The 15798-nt window shown below is 44.1% G+C and overlaps 1 protein-coding gene across 4 annotated transcripts; it reads right to left on the reverse strand.

The window, feature by feature from the left end:
* Positions 1–734: 734 nt before the first annotated feature.
* LOC108291965 (myeloid cell surface antigen CD33-like) lies at positions 735–14668 on the reverse strand. 4 transcript variants are annotated; one of them, XM_017512463.2, is made up of 8 exons: positions 14537–14667; positions 14097–14474; positions 13613–13891; positions 13337–13384; positions 6857–6953; positions 6450–6531; positions 2991–3137; positions 735–1338 (listed from the first exon to the last, which is right to left on the reverse strand). In XM_017512463.2, the coding sequence occupies exons 1-8, from the start codon at positions 14571–14573 to the stop codon at positions 1294–1296; spliced, it is 1113 nt and encodes a 370-aa protein (XP_017367952.1). In that variant the 5' UTR covers positions 14574–14667; the 3' UTR covers positions 735–1293. The 4 variants fall into 4 exon arrangements, 3 of the variants coding, with proteins under 3 accessions (XP_017367952.1, XP_037588723.1, XP_037588724.1); XR_005197423.1 differs by lacking the exon at positions 735–1338 and having other exon boundaries at positions 2235–3137; positions 6450–6608; positions 14537–14668; XM_037732795.1 differs by lacking the exon at positions 735–1338 and having other exon boundaries at positions 2653–3137.
* Between the last annotated feature and the right edge of the window lie 1130 nt (positions 14669–15798).

Consider the following 15798-nt stretch of genomic DNA (forward strand, 5'->3'; position numbering starts at 1 on the left):
ATGAGGATTTTCTGTAAATGATTAATACTTTCTCACCAAAGATGCCCTGAAACCAGCTTTGTTATTCCCATTTAATTAATGGGATTACCCATGTATCCCATCCTAGTCCCAGAGCTGTACCAATCTCTAGTTAATGCCCATATGGAGTGAGAAGCCCAAGTCTGAGGATGAAAGCACACCCTAGAGGGTCTCAAACACCGCTGACTAGCCACATCAACCTAGGATGTCACCAGACCCTTCCCTGGGCTCCTGCTACCTCTGCACTGGAGTCTGATCGAGGTTCTGCCCCATACCTCCCAGGGATGATGCTCCACCCACCAGAAAACACTCTGGCCCCTGAGAAGACCCAGGCAGGGGAGCTGTCACTGTCTGTGACTATTTGAACTCAGATACTTCCCAACTCTGCAGAAGGGCTTGACCCCAGAGGTTGGGGTCTCAGTCCTAGCCCAGGAAGGCAAAGGGGTGGGAAGCATCCAGACCTGCTTTAGAGGGATGAATGGAGTCAGGGGTGGGGCAGACAATCAGGAGTGGATGGTGCTGGGCTCACTTCTCTGGCTCCTTTTCCTACTCCTCCTATTTCCTGACAATGTCCCTCATAAGAACGATGTCTGTCTATCTGCCTCTCCTGGCTTAGCCACAGGGAAGAAGGATGTGCTTGCTAAGTAAGCCCCTCTGTTTACTAATATCTGCATTGTTTCTTTAAATATCTTGCTTCATACCAGACACACACACACACACACACACACACACACACACACACACACACACCCCAGCTCTGGAAGTGAAGGGGTAGACTTCACATTTGATAAAGGAGAAAATCAGACTTTCTGACTTGATCATTTTCTCCAGTTCTGCCCACTAGTCCCAGTGTCACTAAGCAGAAGAGGAGAGTCTCAGGCCTAATGGTGAAGGATAGCACTTCATGGCCACTTATTTCTGGCTCAAACTGATCCTCTTTTCTGGTAATGTGGGACTCACCTGATGTTGAGGGACTCCCCTTTTACCCAGGAGAGGATGAACCTAGGGAGCTCACCTGGCTGCCTTCTGCTGCTGGATTAGGGGCTGGGAAATGGTGGGGCAGGGTATCCTTTCTCAGTGAGGAGAGATGCAAGATACCTGGCCTCTGTGTTGTTCCTCCAGTCCTGGGGTCCTAAAGTAGTCACCTTCTTCTTACCTCTGATCAGAGTTCTCCTTTGGTGTCCCTTGGACCATTTACAGGATTTATAGTTGTGCTTAGAGGGGAGGAGCAGGGACAAAATGAGTCGATGTTATCTTGTCTGCTCCAGAAGTCTGTCATCTTTTCATGGTGTAATAGATAGGTTGATTGGTATCACCAGCCTGTCATGACCATAGAAAGACATGTGACTCAGCCGTTCTTTCTGGGATAAGGGAGCGGGGGTTAGGCATCAAACTTTTTTTTTTTTTTTTTGATACAGATGCTCTGTCCCCCAGGCTGGAGTGTAGTGGCGAGATCTTGGCTCACTGCAACCTTGCCTCCCAGGTTCAAGCGATTCTCACGCCTCAGCCTCCTGAGCAGCTTGGATTACAGGTATGTGCCACCACACCCGGCTACATTTTGTATTGTTAGTAGAGACGAAGTTTCACTATGTTGGCCAGGCTGATCTCAAACTCTTGACCTCAAGTGATCCGCCTGCCTAAGCCTCCCAAAGTATTGGCATTACAGGTATGAGCCACTGTGCCAGGCCCACACATTGTTTTAAGCAATACCAGAATCTTCCATTTGTTTATCTAAGGGTCATTATGAGCTTATGGCATAATGCTTTCACTCCTGTCATGGTTTGGGTGCTGCTGATGAATTTGGGGCTGGTTTTCTCAAACTGATTTTTATCTTTTTAATTAGACTTTTTAGGAGGATGATTGTGAGTTTCCTTTTGCACATCTACCTTGGAGGTCATTTGGAAGGATGAGATGTTAGCCCAATAATGACATGGTGACAGCCTTTCCTGGAGGAGGAATGTAGATGCAAACAGAGAGGGAGGAATGCATCAGAATGGGGTCCATAGAGTGTAGGATGTGGCAATGGAAGAGTAGACTGGGTGAGATTCAGAGCGACATAGAATAGAGGTCAGCACACTATAGCAGGTGGGCTGCCTGTTTTTATAAATAGCATTTTGTTGTAACACAGCCATATAATTCATTTGCAGATTGTCTGTGGCTGCTTTGGTGCTACAATGGCAGAGTTTAATAGTTGCAACAGAGACGATTTTGCTTGCAAAACTGAACATGTTTACTATCTGGCCCTTTGCTAATACTGGTTGACCATCTCTGACTTAGAATGTCACATTAGAATGTCATTCTTGTGGGCTGGGGATCTAGGGAAGTATTTTGACTATGGTCAGCTCTGAGTTTTAGAAAATTTCCCAAATGCTAATATGTGATTTTCCTTGTAGCAGGACATAAAGAAAGGAGAAATCTGAGCAGGAGACAGGTGGGATAGAAAGGGAAGATTCAGGAGTGGAGAGAGATGATGTTGGAGGGCAAGTCAGGGAAGACATGCATGGTGGTGTTTTGACCAGCAAGTGCGATGGACATGTTGCTGATATAATTTCAGGGATCAAAGGTCACTAATGCCTTCTGTTCAAGGGGGAAGGAACCAGTATGCGTCAAACTCTCACTGCACCAGGACTGGCATTTTTCATGCGTACTTTTATTTAATGCTCACAGGATCCCTATGAGATAGGACTTCTTGCACCTATTTCACAGAGAAGGAAATGGAGACATGGAAGGTTAAGGAGCTTGTGTGATAACATACACTTTGTAAATGAAGGAGCACAGATTTGATTCCAGCACTCTCTAGTGACAAAGTCTAAGATGATGACATTATAGCAGGAAACTCACATAATGTCTATAAACCCATTGCCTGTAGGGTGTTAAATCTCCAAGAATTAGCCTTTGGTCCCTGACCCATAGAGGATATGAATCTTCTAGCTGAGGCCGATGCTTTTGTGGGTTCTTCAGTGGGTCCTGACCTCTGAGTATTCCGTGGAGGTGTCCTTGGAAGGATTCATCCCATGAAAGCTGAGGGAAGCATAATGCAGCTCTTCGTCCATCCCCACAGTAGGGGCGGCACAGTAGGTTTCAGTGGGGCCATGTAACTTGGACTTCCTCTGGTGTTCCTTATGGAGAGAAAAGAAGGGGGTTAGGGCAGGGCAGTAATGAGGGGGGCCGGGAGAAGGTAGAGAGGGTCAATGAAGTAAATTTGACTCTGACAGAACGTTTATTCATTTATTTCATTTATTTATTCATTTAGTTCATTCTTTCATCAAATGTTTATTAAGCCTCCACTTATTCATTATCTAGCAGTTGTAGCATGTATTGATTGATTCCCAGTTCTCTTGAATACACACACGGACCAATGTGGAAAAATTCTGGGCAGCTACGTTGACATCATCTTTAGCATCCATAATTTTATCCATTTCACAGACCAGGAAACCAGGTCTCAGAGAGTTTAGGTAATTCCCAAGGTCACACATCTGTTGACCCTGAACTCAGTCCCAGATCTCTGGGACCTCCTACACAAAACAGGGGACATTGTATCATGGGAGACACAAGAGCAGATGCTGGAGAAATGGCAAGTCTACAGGGTACTACCATTTTCTTCTGCAGGCCCATTTCTTGGTTCTAGATATGGTGCAGTGTTTCTCAAAAGTGTCCTTCAACTCACAGTTACTGCTTCCTTTCCTCCCATTCTCTCTTGAACTCTCTCTAGTCAAGAGATCTTCCTCCAGCAAAAAATCAGATCTGCTTTGCTGTCGTACTACTTAGCTACATGCAAATAGTCATTTCTCAAACTCTGTGTTAACCAGACTTACCAGCACTTGAAACAAATGGCCAATCTCTCCTCCATGAAGCTCCATCTCCCCTTGGCTACCAACACTAGAGCCTGCACTTTCTTGGTCATTGGCTCCTACTCAGTTGCCACTCATTCTCAGTTTTCTCACCATTTACACCTCATCTCCCTAACATTAAATGCTGGAGGGTTCCAGGGGTATGGTCCCCTGCTTTTCTTTGTAGATTCATTCACTATTAGTTGTTGCTATGGAAGCCCTCAACCTCTGTGTCTCCCGTAGAGACCCCTCTTCTGAGCTCCAGACACTTGCCTGCTACTTGTCGTTTCCACTTGGATGTCTCAGAGGCACCTGAAACTTACAGTAACCAAAATAATGTTTGCTATACACTTGAAAATATACTTCTCCTTCAGGGTTGGCAATTTTAATCATTGGCAATTTGATATTTTAGTTTGAATTCTGAGTAAATCACATGAACATCATATTTGGCATCTATAGACATCTATGAAATCTATGGAGTCTTCTTAGGCATCTATGACATCTGTGATATCTGTGGACCCGTGACATCTGAGACAGCTATCAAGCAGAGGTCGTGAGCTATCTTTGCTCATGCCTTGCATGCACTCCATCACTCCATTTACAAATATTGTTGACTCCACCTTCAAGGTGTATCTGGAACCACATTTTTCTACATCAGATTCATCATTCTTAGTTGGAACTAAGTCTGAGTCAGTCATCTCTTGGTTTGATTTTCTGTGTATCCTCTATTCTGGTATCTTCTCTTCTGTCCTATGTACTAGAATTTCTCATGGAGCAGCCAGAGTGACTCCCACTAAAATGAGTGTCTGTTCATGTCACTCTTCTGCTCTAAAAGCATAAATAACTATAATGAACTTAGGACCCTGCAATATTTGCAGCTTCTATGTCTCTTCAACTTCATTTCCTACCTGCAGTTGCTCAGTCCACAGCCCACACCCAACATGTAACTCTGCCTTATCCACACTGTCTTAACTGTTGTTTCTCTAAAACATCAGCTGTGCTCCAGCCTCAGAGCCTTGCTGCTCCCTCGATGATTCTCTAGTGCTCGCACTGTACTCCTTTTCTTCCTGGAGGTGTTTGCTCAAAGGCTACTCTTTGGCCTTTAGGACTGTCTAATCCATTCTCCCATTTCATTTCTTTCCATAGCACTTACTTCATGCCTATTTCATGTATATTTGCACTACTTATTTGTTCATTATTTTCATACCTTTCACCAATTGATGTAAGCCCCTGATAGGAGGAATATTTTATATTTGTAAAATATGTGTTTATAAAACTGGCACAAGGACCTACAACAATTGACAAATGGTATTATATAGATATTTGCAGAATGAATGGGTGCTTATTGACCCTGTGTTCAAAAACTTTACTGTGGTGTTCACTTTAGTCAGAGTTAAATTAAAAAAAAAAAAATCAGAGCTTGAAGGATGCACTGGAGTTGGGCAGGTAGCTATTAGGAATTTGAGGAGGAGGGGACAGCTCAGCAATGATTCTGAGATGAAAAACCTTGCTCCGCTTGAGGTGATTGAGTGGCTAATGTTGGGGGAGCATAGTGCTGATGGTGATTCTGGTTTTCCTGCCCCAAATGCCAGACCAAGTTGTTGGAATGCCGGTCTTTCAGCAGTATGGAGAAGAAGTGCATTTCAAACTTGGAAATGATGAGACAATTACCTTTTATGGGGCTAATGCTAATGTTCTGGAGAGGAGAAATGGGAGATAAGGCTGTAGCAGAATAAGGAGTGGGAGGGTATCTTGGCTCAGAAGGAGTGGTTGTGTTAAGCTGTGTCCAGAGGAAGCTCAGACGTGCATCGTAGCATACTGGCACACGAAGAAGAGATGGAGAACTGGGGCAGAAGGGGGCCAGGTCTGTGGCTGGTTAATGGGGACAAGAGTGCCGTCAGTGAGATGGAGAACCCATCAAGAGAAATATGTTTAGGGGTGTGTCAACCAAGTGTTTCTGATGTTTTGACATCTGGGGCATTGCTGACCCTCGAGAGGCTTCCTCTCCCAGGGATAGTAGATTTCTAGAGATGATAAAGGACTTGCTTACAAGTGTACCTTTCATGTGCAAACGAGTCAATCTAAAGCCCACACTACCGACTGGATCTTTTATTGAGCCACACTCCAGGCCACAATCCTCCTGCCCTAATTAACCAGGGCCACATACGAGACAACTAGAGACAAACCCTATACTCCAGAGTCTGCTGAAATTGTTCAAGGTAGCCAATTGTAAACCCGCCTAGCTTGCTTATCCTGTCTTGTCCATTCTTTTCCATGAAAGCCACAATAAAAGCTCTTGTCCCATTTTCCCTTTGCCCCCTCTGCTTCCTGACTGACCCTGGTGCTTCTCTACATGGATTTGCGTGGTGTGGCATGCCCTCTCCTCTTGGGAATGGTGAATAAGAAACTACCTTTCCAGTGGCCATCATCTCCTGATCTGTTGGCCTCAACATACCTGAATAAAATTAAAACCTGCAATGTTAAACAGGAGGAAAGACAATGAGCTCAGTTCTGGAAATGCTGAATGGGGCATGTCTGTGGGCCATCTTGGGAGGAGGTGTCTGCAGGGCAGACTGGATGTCAGGATACCCCGTCACTCACCAGGGAGGCTGGCACTCTGGCAGGGTAGGTGTCATTCCTGCCCAATGCTGTCCTGGCTGCTTTCCTCCTGTGGATCTTCACTCTGATGGAAGACACCAGGGTCTTTGAGCCTGGTTTTCTCAGGCTGTAGGGCCATTATTATGAGTCTGGAATGAGGGACTTTGGCAGGTAAGGGGTGGGATTAATCCATAAGCCTTCAAACAAGACTTAGTAACAAGGTCTCCTTCTACCTCCCACTTCTTGGACATCTGAGACCAGGGGCCTAGCCCAGTGGCTACAGGCTGGATTCTGTACACCCACCTTACTCCCTGCCCTTTCTCCAGCCCTCACAGCCCCTCTAGGACCCTTCTACACCAGGTCCATCCTCTTCACCTCTGGCCCACACCTGACCCAGAGAAAATGCTCACATGAAGAAGATGAGGCAGAGACAAAGAATGAGCAGGGCTGTGACACCAGCTCCTCCGATGGCCCCTTGAACCACTCCTGCTCTGGTCTCTTGTTTCTCTGCAGACAAAAAAGACTTAGGGTGAACTCTAATCTTGATAAATAGGTATGTGTCTCCTCCTCTCCAGCATGTAGATAGAGAGGGTGTCTTCACCTCCAAAATAGGATTCAGCTCCTAGATCTTCCCACTCATCATGGGACATCAATATAGACCGCCACCATGAGATAAAGCACACAGTGCACCTAACACCTCTTGTTCAGCCCTCTCTTTCTGGTGCACAAGACACCATCTCTTCTAGCAGCCAGGTACCTCTCCATCCTGGGTTTCTCTGAAATGGACCTCAGAAATAGCCACTGAAGTACTGTGAAGCTCTGAGCCTCTTTGGGGTGGTGGGGGGAGACAGAGAGAGAGAGAGATTGAGAGCACAAGCACTGGAATGCTGATAGGCCTTGTCTCTTCTTTCTTCCCACTGACCCCATCACTCAGGGTCAAAGGTGGTCCTTTTGGCCTTCAAAAGAGCCTGGAAGCAGGGTGGGGCAGGGAGGTGATTCTCAGACCTTTGGGTCAGACCCAGGCAGTTCTCCTGGACCTGCCTGTCTGTGCCTTCTAGATCCCAACACTCAGAGTCAGAGGCGTGTCTCTGAACATCATCTGTCAACAGTTTGATGACCACTACTGAGGGAACTATTCCTGCCTTTGCTGAGCTTACTGTCCAGTGAGGGACCAGATGCCATTATTAATTGGAATAGGGCAGTGGAGAGAGCATTGGTCTTTGGAACAGAGGTCACGGCTAAGGGTTGAGTTATGGACAGTAGAAAAAAAATGCCCTAAAGAGATTTTTAGGGAAGTGTGATTATTCTATATGATACTTTTGTGATAGATTCATGTCATTATACATTTTTTAAAAATCTGTAAAATGTACAACACCAGGAGTGAACCCTAATGTAAACTATGGCTTTGGTTGACAATGGTATGTCAGTATAGGTTTATTGATTGTAACAAATGTATCACTCTGATGGTGGGGGAGACTATGTATGGGGGTAGAGGGTATATGGGAAGTCTTTGTACCTTCTGCTCAATTTCTTCTGTGAACTTTACACATGAAAAATAAAGCTCATTTAAAAATGCTCCCAAGATGTTCACTGACTAGAAGATTCCACTCAGTTTTGCTCTGAAACTAACACTACTCTAAAAAATAAAACCTATTAAAAATGCCCCCATCGGAGCAAAATGGCTGACTAGAGGTACCTGGAGTTCATCCTCCCCTGTGACTCCCGGACAGGAAAGGACCAAGGCAATGAATAAACAGCAAAGATTTGAGTGGTGTGTCAAAGGGAGAGTACTGTAATACAGCAGGGCAATGGAGAGTTACCTGTGGTAATTGGAAGCCCAAGAGGGCAGCATGGAGGCACCCAGCCCTTGCTGCTCCATCTCCACAGCCCAGATTGGTTTGTCCCAGAGACAAGAAGGATTTCCCCTTATAGAGAAATAATAAACAAGAATCCAACCAATCCCCAGTGCCACTGCAGATCCCTACGTTCCTTACTACTGGTGAATCCTACAGTCTTCATAAGCTCTGAGCACAGTTGGAAGAGATGCCAGGAATTCATGCAGCTGCATGGTTCTGGATTAGGAGCACATGGTGTGCACTCCCAGCTCCCTAACCAACCCCTGTGGGCAAGCTGCTGCAACATAGCACCACCTTGGGACCACAGCCATCTCTGGAATATACCTCCTCCGGGGGCCAGTGGCCATGCACTGCTTCATCATTGTAACTACATCTTCATTCCCCTAAGCCTGCACTAGTGGCTGAATACCACAATTAGATCTGCATGGAGCCTGAGCCCAGGATTGGCTGTGACTCTGGTCCTGAACAGCAGGGAAACCAGCCTCTGCTACCTGTAATTCCAGCCAGAGGAACAGTCTTATAGTCCCACTCAAGGTGAACACATAATTGAGTTGGCCAAGCTACTGTACACACTATCCTGAATGGGAGAGGCCCCTGACATAACAAAGAGCTGATACATCCCTAGGCTGGGGGAGAGGTTATGTGCCCACACACAGGCCCTGAGAGGCATGCCTCTGGCCTGCCCAAAGGCCACTCTCCCACAATTAGGGCCTGAGAAAGAGCCTTGTGGGCCAGCCCTTTAGACATAACCCCAGGCAAATTGAGCAGCTGTGTGCTTGCCTTCTAGTCCTGAAAAACAGCCCCATGGTCTACCACTGGCTGGTACACGTTCTAGGCCAGCCGAGCAGTCGTACACCCATATCCCAAACCCTAGATAAAGCTCTGAGTGCTGCTCCTAGCAAAAACACACCTAGGCCAGCCAAGAAGTCATTCAACTTCATCCCAGCCCTGCAAAACAGCCATGTTGGCACCTCCAGCAGACGTACCCCAGGTCAGCCAAGTAGTGGGACACCTGTGTCCCATTGTTTTAATTCATGACTTGAAAGAGAAATTAAACAAAAAGATGTAATATCCAAGCAGAAATCCTCAGCTGAGAACTCAATAAATGAAATAAAAAATGAAGCACTCCACAATCGAGAGCTTCAACAACAGACTAAGCCAAGCAAAAAAAATAATAATTTCTGAACTTGGCAGATCCGAAATAACACAGGCAGGTAAAAACAAGAGAATAAAATAGAATGAAGAAAGCCTACAGGATTCACAGGACACAATCAAGCAAGTATTCACATTATGGGATTTCCAGATGGAGAAGAGAATGGAAAAGGTATAGAAAACATATGCTACATCAAATAACAGGTGAAGACTTCCCAAGCCTTGGGAACTAGAAGGACATTGGGTTCCAGGAAGCTCAAAGTACCCTCAAAATATTCAACCCAAACAAGTCCTCTCCAATGCTCATTATGCCAAATTGTCAAAAGTCAAGTAAAGAATTGTAAAAACAGCAAGGTGAAAGTGTCTAGTGACATATAGGATTATTCTTATTCTAACAGTGAGTTTCTCAGCAGTAACATTATAGGCCAGGAGAGAATGGGATGTCATACTCAAAGTACCGAAAGAAAAAAATTTAGCAGTCAAAAATACTATACTAATGAAATAAAAAGTTGGCTTTTTGAAAAGATAAATAAAATTGATAATCATTAGCTAGACTAAGAGACAGAAGACATAAATGAATAAAATCACAAGTGAAAAAGAAGATGTCACAATGGTTACCACAGAAATACACAAGATCATTAGACACTACTATGAACAATATGCCAATAAATTTGAAAGTCTAGAAGAAATGGTAAGTTTCTGAACACATATAATCTACCAAGATTGAAACAAGAAGAAATAGAAAACCTCAACAGGCGAATAACAAGTAATGAGATTGGATGAATAATAAAAGTTCTCCCAACAAAGAAAATTGCAGGGCTAGATGGTTTCAGTGCTGAACTTTACTGAACCTTTAAAAAAATAAAATAACACCAACTCTTCTCAAATGACACCAAAACCAGAAAGGAGACAATAAAAAAAAGAAAACTACGGGCCAATATCCTGATGAACATAGATGCAAAAATATTTAACAAAATACTAGCAAATTGAATCCGACGATACATCGAAAAGATAATACAGCATGATAAAGTGGGATTAATCCCAAAAGGCAAGAATGATTCAACATATGCAAATCAATAAATGTGATACATTATGTCAATGGAATGAAGGACATAAACCATGTGATCACCTAAATAGTTGTAGAAAAAAAGCATGTGATATAATTCAATATTGCTTCATGATAGAAACTCTCAATAAATTAGGTACAGATGGAAAGTACCTCAACACAAAAAAGGCCATATATGACAAACCCATGGCTAACATCACACTGAAGGCAGAAAAGCTGAAAGCTTTTCCTCTAGGAACTGGATATCCACTTTTACCACTCTTATTCTACATAGTACTGAAAGTCCTACCAGAGCAATTAGGCAAGAGAAAGGAATAAAAACCATCCAAATTGGAAAGCAGGAAGTTAAATTGTCTCTGCAAATGACATGCAAAAACCTAAAGACTTGGCCAAATGCAGTGGCTCATGCCTGTAATCCCAGAACTTTGGGAGGCCAAGGTGGGCAGATTGTTTGAGGCCAGGAGTTCAATACCAGTCTGGCCAACATGGTAAAATTCCATCTCTTAAACAAAACAAAACAAAAAAACTACCAAAAAACCCTGAAGACTCTAGCAAATAAAACCTCCTAGAACTGACAAATGAATTTAGTAAATTTGCAGGATACAAAATCACTGTACAAATATCAGTTCCATTTCTATACACAGACAATGAACTAGCTGAAAATAAATCACAATGGCAATCACATTTACAATAGCTATAAGAGAATGAAGTATACCTAGGAATAAAGTTAACCAAGGAGGTGACAGACCTCAAGAAGAAAAACTACAAAACACTGAGGAAATAAATTGAAGAAGATACAAACAACTGGAAAGACATTCCATACTCACGGATCAGATGAATTAATATTGCTAAAATGACTATACTACCTAAATAAACCTACAGATTCAAACCAGACTCTATCAAAATACCAATGTCATTCTTCACAGAATTAGAAAAAAATCTTAAAATTCACATGGAACCAAAAATAGCCTGAATAGTCAAAGCAATCCTAAGCAAAAAGAACAAAGCTGGAGGCATCACACTACCAAATTTCAAAGTACACTACAAAGCTGCATTAACCAAAACAGCATGATATTGGCAAACAGCAGATACATAGACCAATGATACAGAATAGAGAAGACAGAAATTAACGTACTATCTACAGCCAACTGAATTTTAACGAAGGCATGAAGAACACTCATTGAGGAAAGAGCAGTCTCTTCAATAAATTATGCTGGGAAAACTGGTGCCATATACAGAATAATGCCACTAGACTCATACCTCTCATCCTGTACAAAAATCAATTCAAAATGGATCAAAGACCTGAATATAAGACACAAAAATATAAAAGTACTAGGAGAAAGCATAGGGGAAATGCTTTAGGACATTGGTGAGGAAAAATATTTTATGAATAAGACCTCAATAGCACAAGTAACAAAAGCAAAAGTGAATAAATGAGATGATATCAAGCTAAAAAGCTTGTATGCAATAAAGGAAACAATCCAGAGTGAAAAGGCACCTACAGAATAGGAGAAACTGTTTGCCAGTTGTTCATCTGACAGGTGATTCATATCCAGAATATATGAGGAACTCATACATCTTGATGGCACAGAAAACCCCAATCTGATTAAAAAAATGGGTAAATTATCTGAAACATTTCTCAAGGGATGATATACAGATGGCTAACAAGTGTATAAAAAATGTTTAACATCACCAGTCAACAGGGAAATGCAAATAAAAACCACAATGAGGTAACATCACCCCAGCTGGGAGGACTGTGATAAAAAGATGAAAATCAACAAATGCTGTTGAGGATGTAGAGAAGCGGGAACTCTTATATACTTTTGGCCAGAATGTAAACTAATATAACCAATATGGAGGACGAGTATGGAAGTTTCTCAAAAAACTACAAATGGAGCTACCATATGATCCAGCAATTCTACTACTGGGCATTTATACAAAGAAAAGGAAATCAGTATATTGAAAAAATGTCTGTACCTCCATGTTTATTGCAGCACTATCCACAATAGGAAGATATGAAATCAACCTAGGTGTCATTCAACAACAGGTGAATGAATAAAGAAAATGTGGCATATATACATAGCGGATTATCATTCAGCCATAAAAAATAAAGAAATCTTGTTATTCATTATAACATGGTTTGAGCTAGAGGACATTTTGTTAAATGAAATAAGCCAGGAACAGAAAGTTAAATACTACATGTTCTCACTTATAAGCAGAATCAAAAGAAGTTGATTTCATAGAAGTGAAAAGTAGAACAGAGAATAGTAAGGACTGGGAAGGTTAGGGGAACAATGATAGGGAAAGAAATTTGTTAAAGGATACAACATTACACCTGGAAAGGAAGAATAAGTTCTCGTGTTCTATACCACTGTAGGATGACTATGGTTAACAATAATATATAGTTTCAAATAGCTAGAAAGAGGAAATTGAATGTTCCCAATACAATGAAATGATAAATGTTCAAGATGAGGGATATGCCATTACCCTGATCTGATTACTATACATTATTAGTATTGAAACATCATTATGCAATCCACAAATATGTACTATTATTATATATATCAACTAAAAATAAAGTAAAATACCCCAAGACATTCAGTGACAGGAGTGAGATAAAGAGCATTATTTGGATGGGGAAGGAAGAAGTTGCTAGTCATTTCCAAATATCCTTATCCAAGGTGCCTGGTGTCTGTCTACCTGTGTCTAATTACAGGCCTTGCCTCTGAACATTTGACTCAGAAAGTCCAGATCTGACCAAACCTGACACAGGCTCAATACCAGTAACAGCCCCAGGCAGAGAGGCTCCTTCTTACCTGGGCCATCTCCTAGACAGATACCAGTGGTTGGGTTATGTGGAGCATCTAGGAGAGGAAGAGAGGGTTTCCTTCATTTGTGGGTAGGGGATGAAATAAGGGTAGACATTTCCCCTTACTCCTACCAGAAGCCACAGAAATGCAGAAGGGACAGGGCTTATGTCCTTCTAGCTCCCAAACTTGGCCAGGCTTCCAGGACACTAAATGTCCCCAGCCCCAGCCCATCCTGTCTCCCCTGCACCCTCAGAGACCACAGCATCCTGGCCCAGCACTTACAGGTGACATTGAACTGGATGGTTCTCTCTGTGGTCACAGCAGCTCCGGGGAACTTCACCTGACAGGTGAGGTTGGTGCCATGGTCCTGGGGCCGTGGGGTGATGATGAGCACGGAGGAGTGGGTAGTCCTGGGGCCCAGGGAGGTGGGGGAAGCTGACATCCAGGAGAAGATGGGGGGTGTTCCCTGCTCACAGGCCCAGGGCACAGAGCAAGTCAGGTTTTTGGAATGGCCAGGGTCTAGGGGTCCAGGGATGAGGATATTGGGCCTGTGGGCCAAGTCTGATGAGGAGAAAGCAGGGGATGCAAGATCAGGAGGGAGGGTCCAGGTGAGGCCCTGAGAGAAGATGAAGCCCTGGTCAAGCTCCCCCTGTAAGCATGACAGGCTTTACTCCTAAACCCCTCCCAGTATCGGGGTTCCATCCCAGCCCTGCCCTGCAGTACCCTTCAACTCCCCTTGTGGCCACTTCTGGAGCCCGTGCCTCACCTGTCACATGCACAGAGAGCTGGGTGGATATGTAACTGTATTTGGTACTTCCTGTCTCTATCCGAAAGAAGTATGAGCCATTGTCCCTCCTCCTGGCATCTATGATGCTCAGGGAGCAGTTGTTCTTCCTGGGATCCCCAAGAAGGCGGAATCGGCCCTGGGTCTCCTCCTGTACTTCTCGATCTGGGTTGTTTGTGGCCACTGGAGAGTCCAGGGATACAGTGGCTTCTTTCCCGAACCAGTAACCATAAACTGGGTTATTCCTGAGGTAGGAGGGTGGGAGGGAGAAAGTGCAGGACACGAGGACGCACAAACCCTCCTGCACTGTCACTGAATCCTGCACTTTCAGCCAGAATCTTGAATCCTTAGCCAGGGCCCCTGTGGGGAAATGAGGATCAGCTTGGCCCAGCCCCATGACCCCTCTCCCCACAGCCACTCACCTGCCCACAGCAGGGGCGGCAGCAGCAGCAGTGACATCTTTGAGGCAGAGACCTCCTGGGCTCCCTGTGTGAGCAGAGAAGAGGAAGGAAGTGGAGGGAAAGGGCTGCAGAACTGAAAGGGAAGCTGGGGAGGAGCAGGAGACCTCAACCCCTGCACAGAAGAGGAACCTCAGACCCACACGTGTTCAGAGCTCATTTCCTCCACACACATTGGACAGATCCCTCATGGGCCAGAGATGCCAGAGACCTGCCGAGAGAGGGGAGGAAATGAAGCAGAACCTGAGTCTTGCCTCCCAGGAGCACCAGAGCTTGGACCAATACCTCTGGTGACATCTGAGGCATGGGACACCCATGTCTAAAGTGCCTCCACTCTGGGGTGCTTTTCTGTGAGCAATTGTTTACACGAGGGAGCTGGCCACTCCTGGCCTGATCCAATCTCAGCCTCTTTTTGACCTGTAGGGTAGTCTGTCCTGCAGGATATAGGTTTCTGAAGGGTTCGTGTAAGTGTCTGGGGCAGAAAAAATGAAGAAGGGTCCTAGGTGCAGTGAAGGTGGCAGCCATTCATTCATACATTCATTCATTCACCAAAGCTATACCAAGCATCTATGTGTCAATGGAGCTGGAGACAAGAAGAGATGCTACTCACCTGGTCTCCACCCTTTAGATACTCCCCATCCATAGCCTCCCATTCACCATACACAAATCCTGCCTGGCTTTACAACTGTGGATGCTGGTGACTGTCATATGTCGTGGTAGCAAATTAGGTATTTTAAGGAAATAAGACTATAGATTTTCTTCACCTGGCAGTTAGGACACTGATTTGCAGTGTTTCAGTGACATCTCCAAAATAAGAAATATGCAGTACTTTCATGTAAAACAAAAGCTTCTTAGAACAAATGCAGAAGAAATTTCTTTTCCGTTAGTGTTGCCATTTCCCTGCAGTGGGGACAGCAGCAATTTTTTTATGGGGCTCACCATAGAGATTAGCTTTCTTGTAAAAATATGCTTCTCATAGTTAAATGTGGCCCAAAGAGATAATATTTCCAGACAACATCAGTGGAATGTACAGACAAAATTAAAATTTAGCTTCAGCTTATATGGTGTTTCTTTCTTTTTTTTGAGACGGAGTTTCGCTCTTGTTACCCAGGCTGGAGTGCAATGGCGCGATCTCTGCTCACCGCAACCTCTGCCTCCTGGGTTCCGGCAATTCTCCTGCCTCAGCCTCCTGAGTAGCTGGGATTATAGGCATGTGCCACCATGCC

Source organism: Cebus imitator, unplaced genomic scaffold, assembly GCF_001604975.1.
Source record: "Cebus imitator isolate Cc_AM_T3 unplaced genomic scaffold, Cebus_imitator-1.0 Scaffold473, whole genome shotgun sequence".
NCBI lineage: Eukaryota > Metazoa > Chordata > Mammalia > Primates > Cebidae > Cebus > Cebus imitator.